Source organism: Larus michahellis, chromosome 4 (assembly GCF_964199755.1).
Source record: "Larus michahellis chromosome 4, bLarMic1.1, whole genome shotgun sequence".
NCBI classification, from domain to species: Eukaryota; Metazoa; Chordata; class Aves; order Charadriiformes; family Laridae; genus Larus; species Larus michahellis.
The window spans coordinates 5,769,979-5,785,793 of NC_133899.1; the positions used below are offsets into that span (position 1 = coordinate 5,769,979).

A 15,815-nucleotide genomic window follows, 5' to 3' on the forward strand; every position below is an offset into this window, starting at 1 on the left:
TTTAATCTATGTAAGATGATAAAGGCAAAATTCCTCTTCCTTTAGAAGTTCCTTTCGAAAGCACAGCCTTTCTAAAGGGCAGAAATACACTGCAGGTTATACAGAAACCTTTCTAACATACCAAAATGTAGGGCTATCTTTTACGATCTGAAGGGATGTCAAAGTAATGGCTGGGTTTTTTTAAATCCTATGAGCTAATTTTCCCTCCGCAAGGCTTTCCCTCCAAAAGCCATGCCAAGAGAGACTCCACTGTATTTGAGATAAAACTATCCTCTCCATCGGAGTTAAACTGCAAAGTGAGCAAGAAGGAGGAGTGGGTTTGTTCCATGTACATCCTAACTTGGCAGTGGTTGGTAAACAAAAGGCTCCCATAAGCCCAGTGTACGTGCTTTAAAAACTGTCAGCACTTATCCATTATTCACAGTGTCGTGCAGTATTTATTGTGACAACGTTCAGGGCCCAGAGAGCTGGGAGCTTGATCCTGGCACTTTACAGGCTTGCTGTGCCGGGGTGGATCTTTGGCCTCCCTGTGCGCTTCCTACAGGGAAAGTTTGTTTCAAATGAGAATGAGCCCAGGCAAATAGAGATAGGAAGTCATGAAAATGTTTCAGTTTGATACTGTTTCTTCCACCCTGTTTTTTCCAACTGTACTAGAGAGTAAAAGGCCCTTCATTCATGGCCATGGAATATACGACCCTTGTGGCTCTCCCTTTGCATTGTAATGCATTTTTATACAATTTTTCCCTTAAAATGTTTGTATTCTTTCCTTTTGATCAACAAAATATGAAATAGTAATTTCTGTAATCCTCTAAGGAACCCAGGGAATAGTAAAAACCAGCACATCTGATCTCTTCTTCAAGCTTTGCCCTCATGTGTGTATTAGCAGCATTTATAAGGTTACACATGAGTACGGATAAATGACAACTTTCTGGGGAAAGCATCTGAAACAGAATTCAACCTTTCTTTCATGGTGTACAAGTTAGAGAATGGATGTTCTTTTGCTTAAAGAGGAGGACCAGGAACCTCTCTATCCCTAGTTCTTTTTGGGGTTTCCTGTGACCTTGAAGTGATTTATTACATTTCTCAATTCATTTTAAAATGGGAACGATAAACCTTAGGTGCTTTTCTTGTGTGGTTTGTGCTGAGAGCTCTGGTGTTCTGCAGTTATTTAGGCCAAAGGATGTCTATCAATTGGAGCAAATATTTTTATATTTTTCTAAAATCCACTCAACTACCCAAATTATGCTGCCAAAAGAATGTGTCCTTCCTTGTTTGATGTATGCTACCCAAGCAGAGCTCCTAGCTTCCAAATAATGTCATAACATCACCAGCAGCAGGAAGCCTTGGGCAGACCACCGTGCGCTGGGTGGAGCCAGGCACTGCAAGCACACGAACGCCAACGTGAGTCCATAATGAACACCTTTCATCAGAATAAAAGCATGGGCTGAATGTGCGTTAGCCTTGGTTTATGACAGAATTTCAAACACTTTTTTGTATAAATCGTAGGGGAAGACATCCAACTTGGTCACCAGTGTGTGCGCCTACAGAAAATGAATAAAGGAGGAGATGACTTTTTACAAAATAACCACTTTATCTGTGACCTCTCTTAAGTCTCAATCCTGAGCTTGAGAACTTAACACTCATAATTACTGGATACTAAACATTATGGACTGACTGCAGTGATTGGGTTTTTTGGCAAATTACGATTTCCATACTTCTCCCACAACCAGTAATCGATCATGTCTATCTCCTAGGGGTTAATTGTAGCATCACCTTTCTTCTTGCCAACACTTCCTTTCTGTTTAGTTTTGAAGATTTTTATCAACATCAGTCCTGAAAAGATTGCATACCTAAATTTTTGTCTAGTTTTCAACCAATGAAGTGCTGCCTCCCTCTGGAAATCTTGACCCATCGTGTATATAAATACAAATCATGTAATTGTTACTTCTAATCAGAGGGGAAAAAATGGTGTAAAACTCAAACAACAAAAATACATAAATAATAACATTTGGTGTTTTGATGAACATAAGGGCAACATGAATTTCACTGTCATTAAATTAACAGTAAGACAGACACCTAATGGTGGGTTAGATGGGGTTAGACGTGCAGCAGCTCTGATGATGGGGGTAGGAGTGCAGGAGATCTGAGTTTCTAATGCTCCCCTTAACCGGTGTCTCCAGCCACGATGTCCTTGTGGCTAAGGATCCTCTTTCCCATTTCTTCACACTGACAGATTGGGAATTTACAATTTTCCTGTAGTAATGACTCCCATCACAGAGTTTTAATATGCTAAAGTGACACATAAAGAACATAACCTCTAACTTCACGTCAGCTTAATCATGTGAATAATCAGAACTTCACCAATAAACCAATCCAGAACAATCCCCAGCTCCTCAAGTGTGTGCGCGATGGTGGGAGCCATCACACAGCAAGACGCAAGGGAAATTGTACCACCCGCGCTGCCTATTTTGGAGAAGAGAAAGAAAACCTAGGAATGGTGCATAATTAATTAATAACATAAGTTCACCAGGGGGTGGAATGCTTCAGGTTGTCAAACGGTGACATGTGCCCGTGTAAATAAATACGTTACAAAAGAAATTATTGCATATTTTCACCACAGGGTGGCACTCAAAACGTTAAAGACGGTAACGGGGGGGCAAGGTGAGGAAGCGAGAGCAGGTTTCCCAGTTCAGCTGCTCGGTCGCTAGAAGCACTGCAGGGACACCTCAGCCCCCGCGCAATTTAGTCTCCTAGGTCAACTTCAAGATCAGAAAAAAAATATTAAGCACATGCTGCTTCATTGAAAACATTTAAAACCCACTCCTCACAAAGGAATTAAACCTCATCTTATTGTACCCGTCCTCTTACCATCTTTCTTCTCCACCCGTCTCCTCTTCCCCCTTCTTGCAGCACACCTAAAACTTGGCCTGGTGGGGAAGGGGTGTGCACGGACAGTCTGAAATTTTACCAAGTTCCAAACACAATGCAATGTCCATCAGCATAAATTAGCAGCAAGATATGCTGCAGTGTCCTCTGTAATTTTCTCTACTTTCCCCGCAGTCCTTGAGACACAGCCTTGGCAGAACAGACCTTGGCAGGAGAATTTAGTCTGTGGCCTCGGGATTAGAGTTTGCCTCACAATATTGACATCCCTCTCTTCCTGACGAAGCATAATTCAGTCACTTCAGACCTGATCTATTTTAATGCAGTACAAGCGGCCTACATCCTCCGCTATTAGGCTGTTTTAGTTCTCGGTTGTTTATAGCGTTTAATTATTTATGTTATTGACTGTATTTTGCTTAGAGATGTATTTTAACGGAGGTACAGCACTCGTACCTTTTTCTAACCAGGAAAATTGATCCACAAGGTAGGAGAATGAGTCTGCACTTCTTAGGACTCAAGAGTACTCCTGTTTTGCAGCCATCGTCCCTCTCCCTTCTTTGCTGCATGGGTCTGGATCAAGGGAAAATGACAGAGAATTAAAGTATTCTTGGCAACTCCTGTCTGTTCTGATAACGCCTCACTCGTGCCACAACTGGTAAGGCAAAGCCAGTGCTAAAACCGGTGTAATGTAACACCACCACTGCACAGCTCTTTTTTTTCCCCCCCAATGTATCATCCTCATCTACAACTGAAACAAGGGGCAAAGAAGAAAATTCAGCCATTCAAAAACTTGATGGATTTTTTTTGTCTACTTCCCATATCTTCCATAGGTTTAAAGAGTAACTGAAGGCCACCATGCTCCTTCAACGCGTGCCCCTGCTTCTATGGGATCTAAAGCAGTATTTCTAATAGAGAATCTAACATTTGAGACAGCCGTGGCATTCAGTATGGCCCCCTGAGACGATTCAACTCATCAGACCAAAAACTGTTGGTAGATTCCCAAGGAGCAGGGAGTGTTATTGTCAGTATTAGTAGTACTACTATATCAATACTTCATACATTGTAACACTTGTTAACAAGACCCTTTCTATCTACTGTATATAATTCTCATTAACAGTCAGATGAATTCCTGTAGTTATATTTTGTCCCATGCAAGAGTGAAAAAAATGAAAAATTAATCCACGACAAAAGAACAATGTAAAGCTATTCTTTTTTTTTTAGTTTTAGAGTACTATGACTTCATCATAATCCTCACCCAGAACTGTAATCTCATTACTTCAGCATCACTCAAGCATAACCGCAGTTTTAAATTCAAAGCATATGCCTTACCAAAAAGAAAAGGGGAAATTACACTCTATAATTCTAACTATTACAGTCTAATATTTATATAACGGCATCTTAATAAAGCAGTTCTGGGTTCTGTAATTTGTGAGAGCTAAGAGTTCATTTTTACTTGAACAAAAAGGTTAGATAAATTATAAATCAGAAAACATTCCCTCTGGAAAAAAAGAAAAAGAGGTCTGCGGGTACATTTTAATTACTTTGCCTTTCTAAAGAAACACATGAATATATTATTATTATTCATAACAATGAGACAGATAAGCAGATGTTTCTCAAAGAATATATAAAAATAAGTTGTTCTAATTACACGAGAACAAACACGTAACATTTTTTTCTCCTTATGGCTATATGGCTTTTATCTGTATTATAAAGAAGGCTTAAAAAGTTTTGGTTAAAGAAAAGCTGAAAAGTGTTCTTGGCATTGTAACATAAGATGCAGTGAAAGACTGTGAGAACTAGCACATTATAACAATTCAAGAAACAAATACTTTGAACTCAGCAATTAAGAGAAAGAATATTTGTAAGGGTCCCTACGATTCATCTCACCAATACCCAAATAGCCTCAATTCTGCATCACCACTGGGGGAAATGGCATGTGCTGGTTAAAGAAACAGCTTGGCTGCAGCCACTGCTGAATACACATGGGGCTTAGAAACCTTCCTCCTAGTCCTTCAGCACTGCAAAACTTAAACTGTTATTTTAAAAAAAAAATAAATAAATAAAAACCACAGTTATTTTCACAAATCTCACATCTTCCCTCTATGAAAGCCCCTCCCTCCTCTCCTGAAAGACTAGTGTTTCTGTACCTTCCAGCAGCACAGGCTTTGGGCAGCTACATGTTGAACTGCACTTGAGAACATTTCCACCGTTACTAGTGACCATAACGATGCAAAGCCGGGAAGGAGTGAAGTCACAAACAGCTGAAGTACAGGCATCCCTTTCTGAACTACGGACTGCGAAACTACACCTGCAATGGTGTTAATGATACAAGACTAAAGACAGCTACGCACATTTATGCCCACTGATAATCTCATCCAATCTTGAAAGATGGCTACACTTGAGAAGAGCAGGTTACCAACACAACGCCATATACTGCAGCTTCCATAGAGAGCACTCTCCATGGAGACTGCCTGAGGACACACCGGCTGGAAAAGGGCCCAAATATTAGATATTTGTCTTCAGATGTGCAGGTGCATCACAACATGTCTTCATACATGCCCTATGGATGAATCAGAACATAACTGTTTCAGATCCTCACCAAAAAAGAGCTCATGGCTTATCAGCTAAAAAAAGAGGTTTAAATTCACTACAGGCTCACAATTTGTATCATTAATCTTTAATGACAGCTAGAAGCTACAGGTTTATAAATATATATTTTTCATAATTGTGACAACCAGTGACTACATGCAGTTTTGGTGGAAAAATTGTCTGAAATACTGTAAGGCTAGGTAAATTACAAGGCATTATTAGAAAATGTTGATTTTGAACTTTTGGTGTTATTACATTACTTTTACAAACATTAGAAACAAATATTACTTGGTGAAATATAAACATTGCAGAAGAAACTACAACCAGAAGTAATTTACCAGTTAAGTACACAGTTAAACAATTATTTATTTGGGTTTTTTTAAACAAAGTCAAGGTAAATCAAAGAAACAGTAATAAAAACTTGCACGTTAAAGAACGTGGTCTTCAACAGACAGCATCTCCGTTACAGAGAGAAATAATTTGTGTAACAGTAGAAGGGAGGAGTTAGGTTTGTTTAAACCATTCCAAGAACAGTAATTTTCTGTCACAGCAGTCAGTTTTCCTGCATTACAAGATGGATCGATGTCCAGATGTAGGCAGGTGTTGCACCCAGGCAGAGCTCACTTTGTACCAACTTTAAAATGCAAGAACTTGACGCCAGGGTGCACCTCTGGACATATGCAAGTGTTTGTTATACCACAGTTTATAAACTGGACTTAAGAGCAATCCCAACCAATTTTAGTTCTACTACTTTTGATCAGCTTTAAAAACATATATATTAGCTCTTTGAGTTTAAAAGTGTAATACAATTTGGCTTATTCTTAAGATAAAGAAATACAAAAATTTTAAAACTCACAACAGTAACCCAACTTACTGACCTAGGTGGTGATAAAGAATGAAGTATAATGCGTGAGACTTCATTATGCGATTTTATGAAATATTGTCTTGTTACTATTATTCAAAAGATACGATCATGTTTTAGTGAAGTGAGACTGGACAAAAAAGAGCCTAAAGATATAACACGATTTAAGACATACAGTTCCCTTAATGACACGTTTAACAGAATATTCTATACACAACACACCAATACATCAACTATACCAAACAGGCGCACCATAATATTGCATAGAAATATATCCCTGGTATTAATACACTTGCACTGGAGACTAGGACTTTCTCCCCGCCTTGCTAAATGAAAGCAAATATGTTTTGAAAAAAGCAGATCTCACATTTGACGTTTTTCTTAGCTATAAAATTCTTTGGAATTGCTAGTGCATGTGTTATTTCAAGAACATTATTATTCTGCATGCTATTGTTCAAAATTTAAAAACTAAATTTTAAAGGAAAACAGTTTTCCTGCCTTTCCCCAAAAAATATGATGTGAAATAATCTTTCTATGTTGCATAAAAATAAAAACAGACCTTTCTCAACAACAGAAAGCTCGAACAAAATCCAGGACAGCTGAATGAAGAGGATACTCTACAAGATGGGAAAATCCAGGGTCAAAAATCCTCTCTGCAAGATTATTTAAAAGTCCTATTTATAAGAATAAAGAAAGAATCTAACCAATAGCAAATGATTTTATAGCTCAGTCTTCACTGTGACCATGGAAAACCTACATTCAAACCCATACACTGATTTAAGGAAGTGCTCTTACCACTCAACTATTTCAGGGCAATTCTCTCATATAAGCTGAGCCTGAGAAAGCCTTCCTATTGAAACAGGCATGTTCCCCTGAACATCCTTCATTTTGAAAAAATGTCACCATCTTCCATTTTTAAAAAAAATACTCACCAGTTCTACGTAAGGCTAGGTTTTTTGGTGGTGGTTTTTTTTTTTTTTTTTTTTTTTTTTTTTTACAGAAAATTTGACTATATTTACTTCCTGCCTTAAACTATTTAGGTTTGAAAAAACCTTAATTTCAGTCCTCAAAAATATCTCAGTTATGTACACATGAAGTGCATACAGGAAACAGAATTACTGATGATTTGCCAAAAAGCCATGCAGTAAAATTGGAAGATAAGAGTCATTTGCTTCAGATATTCCTATAGTGAGCACTTTTATCTCATGATATAAACTGTGCAGACAGATTAAATCCATCCAAAAGTTTTAATGATATGTATTATGCAGCATCAAATAAATAACAGTAGAAGCTTAAATCCACAAATAGATTTCATAAAAAACTAGAACTTTTGGTTTCAGATAGAATATATATTTAGAATATCTGTGTAAGAGGTGAATATATACAATAAGTGTATTTTGTTATATGAACTACAGTCACAGTTGGGTATTTTTACTTAACGACATAATTGTAGAGGTATACCAGGAAGACGTATTTCTGACTAATTTCTTTCACTGTAATATGGGAAAATATTATCAAATTCTTCTGGCTGCTAAGGACACAGGATTTCTGGCACAGCTGAAAGTGTGTCAGGAATTAGAATTATTATATTTTTAGTATAAATTTCCTTTTAATGACAAAGCCATTATTGGCCTTTTGGTGAGACAGCTAAGGAACACATGAGATTTCTTCCTAGAAAATGTTGAAAGGCACGTAAAAATTTCAATATATATATATAATAATATGTTAAAAAGCAGATTCTGAGTCTTTCTATAGGTTACTTTACATTAAAATATAGAATTAGCAGATGTTTGCTTGTTGGCCCTACGGAAAAAGCATTTCATGTATCTATAAAGAGATCACGCTTATGCATGAACAGACATTTGTTCATTCAAGTGAAACATTTCCCCTCACATATGCTGAAACAAAGAGCGTGCAATTATTCTGTTGTTTACTGAGATACCGAGGACCACACATGCACATCAAACAGTTACTTGCAAATGGTAAAAGGAGAAAAGAGTTAATTTACCTGAAATAATGTACATTTATTGAAAATGAGGATGACGGTTTCAGTTACTGATTTTATGCTAATAAATAATACTATGTTTAGCTAGCTGAAATTCTGTTTACAGTCACTTAATTGTTCTGATTCCTATTAGGGTTTCTAATAATTAGGGTAGATTTCAAAAATATTGCCACGAAAGGCATAGAATCACATGCAAAAAAATCTACCAGTTTAAATGTGAAGCAGCAAACATCAACATATATCAGACATACAGTACAATTTGACTCACTGTACAAAGTATCATTATATTGCACATAAAATAACATGGCACATTTCATAAAGCTACAACTTTCCACAATAAGTGACAGACACATTTTTACATCTGCAGAGACGTAAGCAATGACTGATTCACTTCAAAGTGAAGTGGACAACCTAGGGATTATTGCCCAGCCTAAACCATTCTAGTATCACTTGGAAAGGAAGGTGGCATGGGCTCTAGTCATGCAAATAAAAATACAAAGAGCTGACATTTTTTCCAGAAAAAGGTTGGCTTGAAAGTTTTCAAATATTTTACTTTGCCTGTGAAAGTTCATTTTGTGGAGCTATGTTCTTTAGAAATGTGATTTTTAAAAGTTGTCTTGCTCCCATTAAAACGATTGATGTCCCACCAACTTGAAAGTCATCCTCTTCAACATAGGTCCTTCTCCCCAAAGTCATAATTTATGTAAATACTATATAATCGTTACTCGGGATTTTTTTTTTCCTTCATCTCCATTTATTGCACTGCTTCTAGCAAGCCACACAGAGATAGCAACAGCCTGAAATCTAAAGGATTGGAAACTGTACATGGACCCTGCCAGTGGAAGAAATACTCAGAGTCATTGCAACTGAACATATTTTTTGAAGACTGAATAGATCTTGCTTGGAAATCAATTAATGTGATTGAAGTGAAAAGTGTGTAATTGAAGTAGTGCAGCTTTAGCATATACCACTGATAAATTTCTATTAAAACACCTCAAACTTCTTCCACAGACTTCATCAATAGCATTTGCGAGTCTAAACTGACTGAGCGCAAGGTTACCTATCCAGGCTTTAAAAAGTAGGTGCCTATAAATGCTTCTAGAGGGCCATGTCTTTTACTGGACTTGCACAAATATCATTGATAATCTGCGACCACGTTCAAACCCATAAAGTTACCCACGACATGTAGTGTTGAGGATCAGCTTAACTGCTTGAAAGGTCAGGAGTCTCTGTTTTGTGAAACATCCTTCCGGTATGCTACACCCTCAAAAGGTTTAACATTCAGATTTGCTATTTGACAAATGGGGCCATAAATAAAAAGCAAAGAGCGGTAACATCTGAAAGTTATTATAAATCCGCAGCCAAATTCCGCCTACAGAATTTCAATTGAGAGCAATAGTAATTTCATCTAAGTCAAGAAAAAAAAAGGAAAAAAAAAAGGTGAATACAATAACTTGCTAGCGTACTTGACGCATGTACACCCATTTAGGTATTCCAAATTTAGAGTTTAAGCCACAATTGCTATAAGGAGATTTTTAAGTGTTTTTTTTAAACGATTAGAGACCTGCAGATGCTGCATAAATCAAATGACAATGAAAACTGCCATTCACTGGAAAATAAAGTTCTGGAATTAGAGTTATACACTGTTAAAAATGGTTTTAGCACCACTCGTGCTTCTAAAGCCATTAAAACAGTAAAACAGAAAATCTTGTGAAATCTTTATAAGCAAAGTTGCGGCATCATTTAATCTAAAATGCATAGAAACTATTCTTTTTTTTCCTCCAAGCATTTTCATCAGTCTACGTAACAGTTGATGGTTCACTATTTGGGTAAAAAAGGCCAAGCAAAAAACATTTTAGAAAGCTGTAACACAAATAAAAAGATGTTTGGCTATATTTCCACCAGATTTCAAAGTGCTTTCAAATGGAGACAAGTCCTTTTCCTTCTCTCCAGTATTAAGGCTCTTATAAAAAAGTTTGCCTAAAAGACACTTGGGGTTTCTTTATCAAATATGCCACTCAAAATGCTTTAACCATGAACATTTTAAGACGCTAGTTCTGGAATTCTAGCTTTATAAATGTGTACTAGCAAGATACAGGATTACTTTATTACAATAAAGATCGGGGCCTTAATATTCTAAAATGTGAAATACTCAGTAGATGTTGACGCTACATTTCTTTATATTCTGTTTCTACTGAAAACACAGGGATTAGAAAACTGTCTGGGAAATTAAAGCCAAGTTACCAATACTACAGAAGTAGCCTTGCTATTATTTCTATTAAATCAGAAACAGTGATCTAGAGAAATTAAATGAAATACTCTTTTCCCACCGAGTTTACAGACCTTCCCCCTCCCACCCATATTTATAAGTTTAATTATTCTGACTGAACCAGACCCTCGGGAGACAAGTGCTCTCAATTCCCACTGAAGTCAAAAGGTTCTGTAAGAACTAGACATTACTCAAGCCATTTCGGACACTTAAACCTTTTCAAGGAACACAAAAATGCAGTTAAAAAAAAAATCACATTTGATTCCTAAACAATCTACAGAAGATCCAAAACGTTTAAAGGCCTGATCTTACAGCCCTTCATCATCAGAAGATCACACTGACATGGGTTTTACCACTCTCAGAAGTCATATTTGTACAGGTCTCTCTCCTGCAAACACATACACACCTAAATCCTGGAAAATTAGCACCCAGATTTGGCACCAGCCCAACCTGTGTTCAGCTGAAGTCCTGAAAAAGCAAGTTTAAAAAGCAAGATGCAACCCTTACTGCTGAAATAATTTAAAACATACCTTTGAAGGAAGAAGCCAGCATGCTCAGTAATTTTTAATTGATACATTTTTATATGGCAAGATACGACTTTCTTCAGTTTGTCTGACTAAATTTAGCCAGTTTTGGGAAATCTTACTGAACTTATTATGAAACATTTAGAGCACTTCGTTTTTCAGGAAGCAGGCTCCTGCACCGATACCTTCGCATAAGAAATCCAATTAAACTGTTAACATGAATAAAACTGAAAGCATTGCTGGGGAAGCAGACTAAAATTATGGATTCTACTCTTGCCATCTCTTGTTCCTTTGGTGCAATTCCACGACTTTCCTGCTGAATGGTGCACAAGCAGCTTTGTGGGACCAATCCAACTGCAACAAACATCAGACCTTGACAACCCTTTACAACAACATACCACGTGAATTTTACAACAGAACACTTGCTTTTTAAAAGAAGTCTCTCGGTGGGTCGCATTTCAATTAGAATGTGATGTTATTTTTCTTTTCTAACTTGTTGAAACACATGAAACAGGGTTCAAAATTAAAAACAAAATATAAATGTATCTTTGTTTTAAACCAAGCAATCATTTTTACAGCATGATGAAACACTCTACACCTGGGGGCATCCACACTCTTGTCTTTTTCGGTTCAAAACTGTCATTTGTCCCTTAACCTTGCCCTGTCAGGCCCTTAACCCTGCAGGGCAATTAACGTGAGTGGGTCAGCGAGGCTCTGAACAGCGAGCCAGCACCTCGCCGGAGCCAGGCTTTGCTTAAGCAGGATTAGACATATAGGATGGCCGGACGGATGCCCCTTGACACTGTCCTCCCTGTCACCTGCGCCTGACCCCGCTGAGGTGACAGCAGACGATCCTGACCTCCGCCAGCATTTCCTTGCACCTGCGGATCCCGGTCCCTGCCAGTAAATTCCGCAAATTCCCGCTCCAGAGCCCGGCGGGGCAGCTGCGGTGGTGGCAGCCACAGCACACCGGGAGACTGAGGTGGAAACCGGGCCCAGCCTCCCCGCCAACACCTGGGAGGGTTTCCCCTCGGCGTCGTGAGCGAAATAGAAAATATAAATTTTCCCTCTGTAAACAGAATTCAGGAAAATATGTTCTGGCGACTTACAGAGAAGCGGCCGGACGCGAGGCCTGCGCTGGGCCGCAGAGCCCGGGCCGGGTGCCGGGCCCTCCCGTGAGGGGTCCCGCCGGCCCCCGGCCCCTCAGGACGGGCGGGACTGGGCTCGATGGCCCCGCAGGACGGGCGGGACCGGTTCCCGCGGGTGCCGCCGCCGCCCCTCGCCTCAGATGAAGTGGATCCATGCGGTGCTGTCGGGGTCCTGCAGCGGGCCGGCGGCGGGCAGCCCGCGCTGGCGGCCCCTCAGCCGGTAGTTCGCCCCTTCGTTGTTGTCCCAGTACTCGGCGCCGGCGACGCGGTAGCGAACGGCGAACTCCAGCGCGGCCTCGGCGGCGGCGGGGCCGAGGGGCAGGAGGAAGGCGAAGCGGTCGGTGAGGCCGTCCGCCGGGCCGGCCGGCTGGTAGGCGGCGGGCACCTCGGCGCAGCTGGCCCAGCGGTTGAGGGTGTAGCGCACCGACACGGCCTTCTCGTAGGCCAGGTTGAGGACGCGGACGGCGCCGCGCAGCCCCGCCGGCTCGGCCCGCACCCACTCCAGCCTCACCTTATGCTGCCGCACCCGCTCGGCGAAGCCGGGGCTGGCACCGGGCTGCGGCGGGAAGAGCGGCTCCAGCAGCGGCGGCGGCGGCCCGAACAGCACCGGCTCCAGGTCGCCCAGCGCCGGCGGCTTCCTGGTCTTGAGGAGGTCGGCGGGGCGCGGCGGCGGCGGCAGCGGGACCTGCGGCAGGTCGGCCTCGCAGAAGTGGCGGACGGAGGTGAGCTCCAGGCCGAGGGAGTCGGCGAACCGCACAGTCTTGCGGCGAGAGGGGCTCTGCTGCAGCGCCGGGCGCAGGCTGCGGTCGCCGGGGGTGGGCAGCGACTTGGCGCGGCGGCGCTGGGTGGGGCTGGGGGGCACGGCGGGCAGCGAGGGCTCCCGGCCGCGGGGCTTCTCGCCCGCCGCTTCCCGCACCACGGTGGGGCTGGGAGGGGGCGGCGCGGCGTCGCCGTCGGGGCTGCACCCCCCCTTGCACTGCTCGGCCAGACTGCCATAGAGGCAGGCGCTGCAGCTGAAGTTGCGGGGCAGGTAGAGGCGGGGGGGCGGCGTGGGCACCGAGGTGTGCAGCGAGCCCCCCTTATCCATGGGGAAGGGGGAGCGAGGGGGGGGGGGGGGTGCCGGCGGGGCTGCTGCTCCTCTCGGGACGGTCTAACGCTCGCTCGGCGGGCTCTGCCTCTCGCCCGGACCCGGCGGCAGCGGGATGGCCTCGGCGTCGTCCCCGTCGCGGCCGGCCCCGGGGGATGCCGGAGGGTTCATGTGTCCGCGGCGCTGCGGAGGTGCCGGGGTCGGGCGGCGAGAGGCGGCCCCGGTCATCCTTCCTCCCCCATGGCTCCGCCGGCTCGTCCCCGTCACCTCCCCGAGCGACACCCCCCGCTGCCGGCCGCCCCCCCTGCCCGCCTTCCTCAGTACCGCCGCTGCGCCGGCCCTTCCTCCTCCTCCTCGCTGCGTTCTGGGTCTTTCCTCGAGGATCTCATCCAAAAAGAGGAGGCGGGAGGGATTCCCCGGTGGAAGCATTAGGATTCATAGCGGCGCTCTGCCTCCTCCGATCCCTTACAGAAATAGCTGCTCAAAGGAAGAGGCAAAGCCGGGCTCCGGGAGATTAAACGGGCCGATAAGAAACAGCTGGCTTGCAAGTTGGATCTCGCAGTGTACATTTAAAGGAAGAAATCCAGCTAATCTGCTGTAATGCGTTTACGGTGCATCTGCTGAATAAAAGACACCTGCCGCAGCCCTGCGACGCGTTTCCACGGGTGGTAAAAGCAGCTGGGCTCTGAGCGCGGAGGGCCGACTACGAAACGTCACCCGCGTTCATTCTTTTCGGAAGAGCGTTTGATAATTGCCAAGCAATATTCAAATGAATTATACTTGCATGAAAAGCAGACTCTGGGGCAGCCAGTTCAAGGAGCTAAAACGCTAATTTAGCAAGCCACTTCATTCCAGACTTTCCGTAATCTGGTACTCATTTTTAATTAGTAAATTGCATTAAAAACAATGATCCTGCCACGCTGCCAGAGGCTGAGCCTGAACTGTGTTGACATGTGATTCTGATTTAGCTTCTGAGCAGGAGGTTTTACACCTTCATCATTTTATCTGCAGCACTTGGTGTTCCTTTGAAAGTCTAGGCAGTGGAAATGCGGCTGATGAGATTAATGGGACAAGTAAACCCGATAAGAACCAAGAGTTAAAAAAAAAAAAAAAGTCACCAGAACACAGGGAAAAGCTCCCCGCTGTTTCTCTCAATTATCAGCTTTAATTCCTTTATTAATAAGCATGAAAATAATTCCTAGCTTATTACCGCCGCGTTCCAAATCTTTTTAATGACGGATGGTTCGTAAGTAGGGAATGAAAAAATATGCCCAGCAGTGTTAAATTTGACACTATTGGGCTTCCCAATGATTTATCGTGTCATTGTCTTACGTTCACAGGATGATCATAGGTTTTGAAGAATTAAATAGTAATAACATAAAGGATTACATCTGAATTCTTTAGCCCAGGATCTTAAAATTGTCTCAATCGTCCTTTAACTCACACCACGGGAAAGATTCATTAGGCCTTTCCCGTGCCTCCCTCCCAAAAATTAGTATTTCAGGAAAATAACATGAAGTCATGAAAATAACATGAAGTCATGTTTGGTTTTTATCTACTTACTTATACTAATTTGGGGGAGAAAAAACCCAGACCCACAGAACTGTTCAAACAGAATTTAAAACTACATCCTTTTGAATTATTTTTTAGTAATTTCTATCTGTCATAATGAAAATTTTCTGAGGAATTAACACTTGGTTTCGCTGTTGTTAAATAAAACCAGCAAGCAGTAAGAACTTTTTTTTTTTTTTACAATAATATGCGAAGTCTTTGCATTTTTAAACTATTGTGAAACTATCAGAACTAATAAACTAAATTGGTTTAAACCTGACTACACATTCAGTCAGTTTCGGATATGTCTTTGTGGTATACATGGAGAACACGAGTATTTGCAGTAATTTAGCTTCTCCTGTACTTTACACAATAGGGATGCCTTAGTAGAGTTTGACTTCCCTTCTTCTGGTAATTTTAGTTGCCTAACTTCTCCTTATCATAAACTTGTGTAATACTCTTGCTTTTTGGCTTTTTCAGGCCTCTTCTCCCGCAACCTTGGTAACATTTCACGGAACAAAAAAAGCCCCGACTCCTTTCTTCACTGGTGATTGTAGGCAACGTAGTTCACGTCACCAAGTTGAAGATAGAGATTCCACAAAGTTAGTACACCAAAGACTGGCATGAAAAATGAGAAAATCCTGTGATAAGAAAGAAAAAACCACAAAACAACACAATAAGCTTTGGACTAGCCAGGTCAAGGCAAGATGAGATGCAGATGAACACACATATAAACTGACTGGCACAGTGAGAACACAGTTCAGAAATTTCAGTTGAGTTCAGCTCTGGTCATCATCAGGTAAAACCTGATGGTTCTTTAGCCTTGCAAGAGAATGAGAAAACTGTATGGGCGTGTGGACGGTGGAGACAAGGGTAGAAAGAGACTTGATATAAATG

The 15,815-nt window shown here is 41.9% G+C and overlaps 1 protein-coding gene across 1 annotated transcript; it reads right to left on the bottom strand.

Annotated features, from left to right (window-relative positions):
* Positions 1 to 12,284: 12,284 nt before the first annotated feature.
* PPP1R3E (protein phosphatase 1 regulatory subunit 3E) lies at positions 12,285 to 13,512 on the bottom strand. Its single transcript, XM_074582848.1, has one exon. The coding sequence runs from the start codon at positions 13,365 to 13,367 to the stop codon at positions 12,417 to 12,419; it is 951 nt and encodes a 316-aa protein (XP_074438949.1). The 5' UTR covers positions 13,368 to 13,512; the 3' UTR covers positions 12,285 to 12,416.
* Between the last annotated feature and the right edge of the window lie 2,303 nt (positions 13,513 to 15,815).

Excerpts from the sequence above, each read along its gene's own strand:
- PPP1R3E (XM_074582848.1), bottom strand. The coding sequence starts at position 13,367 with ATGGATAAGGGGGGCTCGCTGCACACCTCGGTGCCCACGCCGCCCCCC.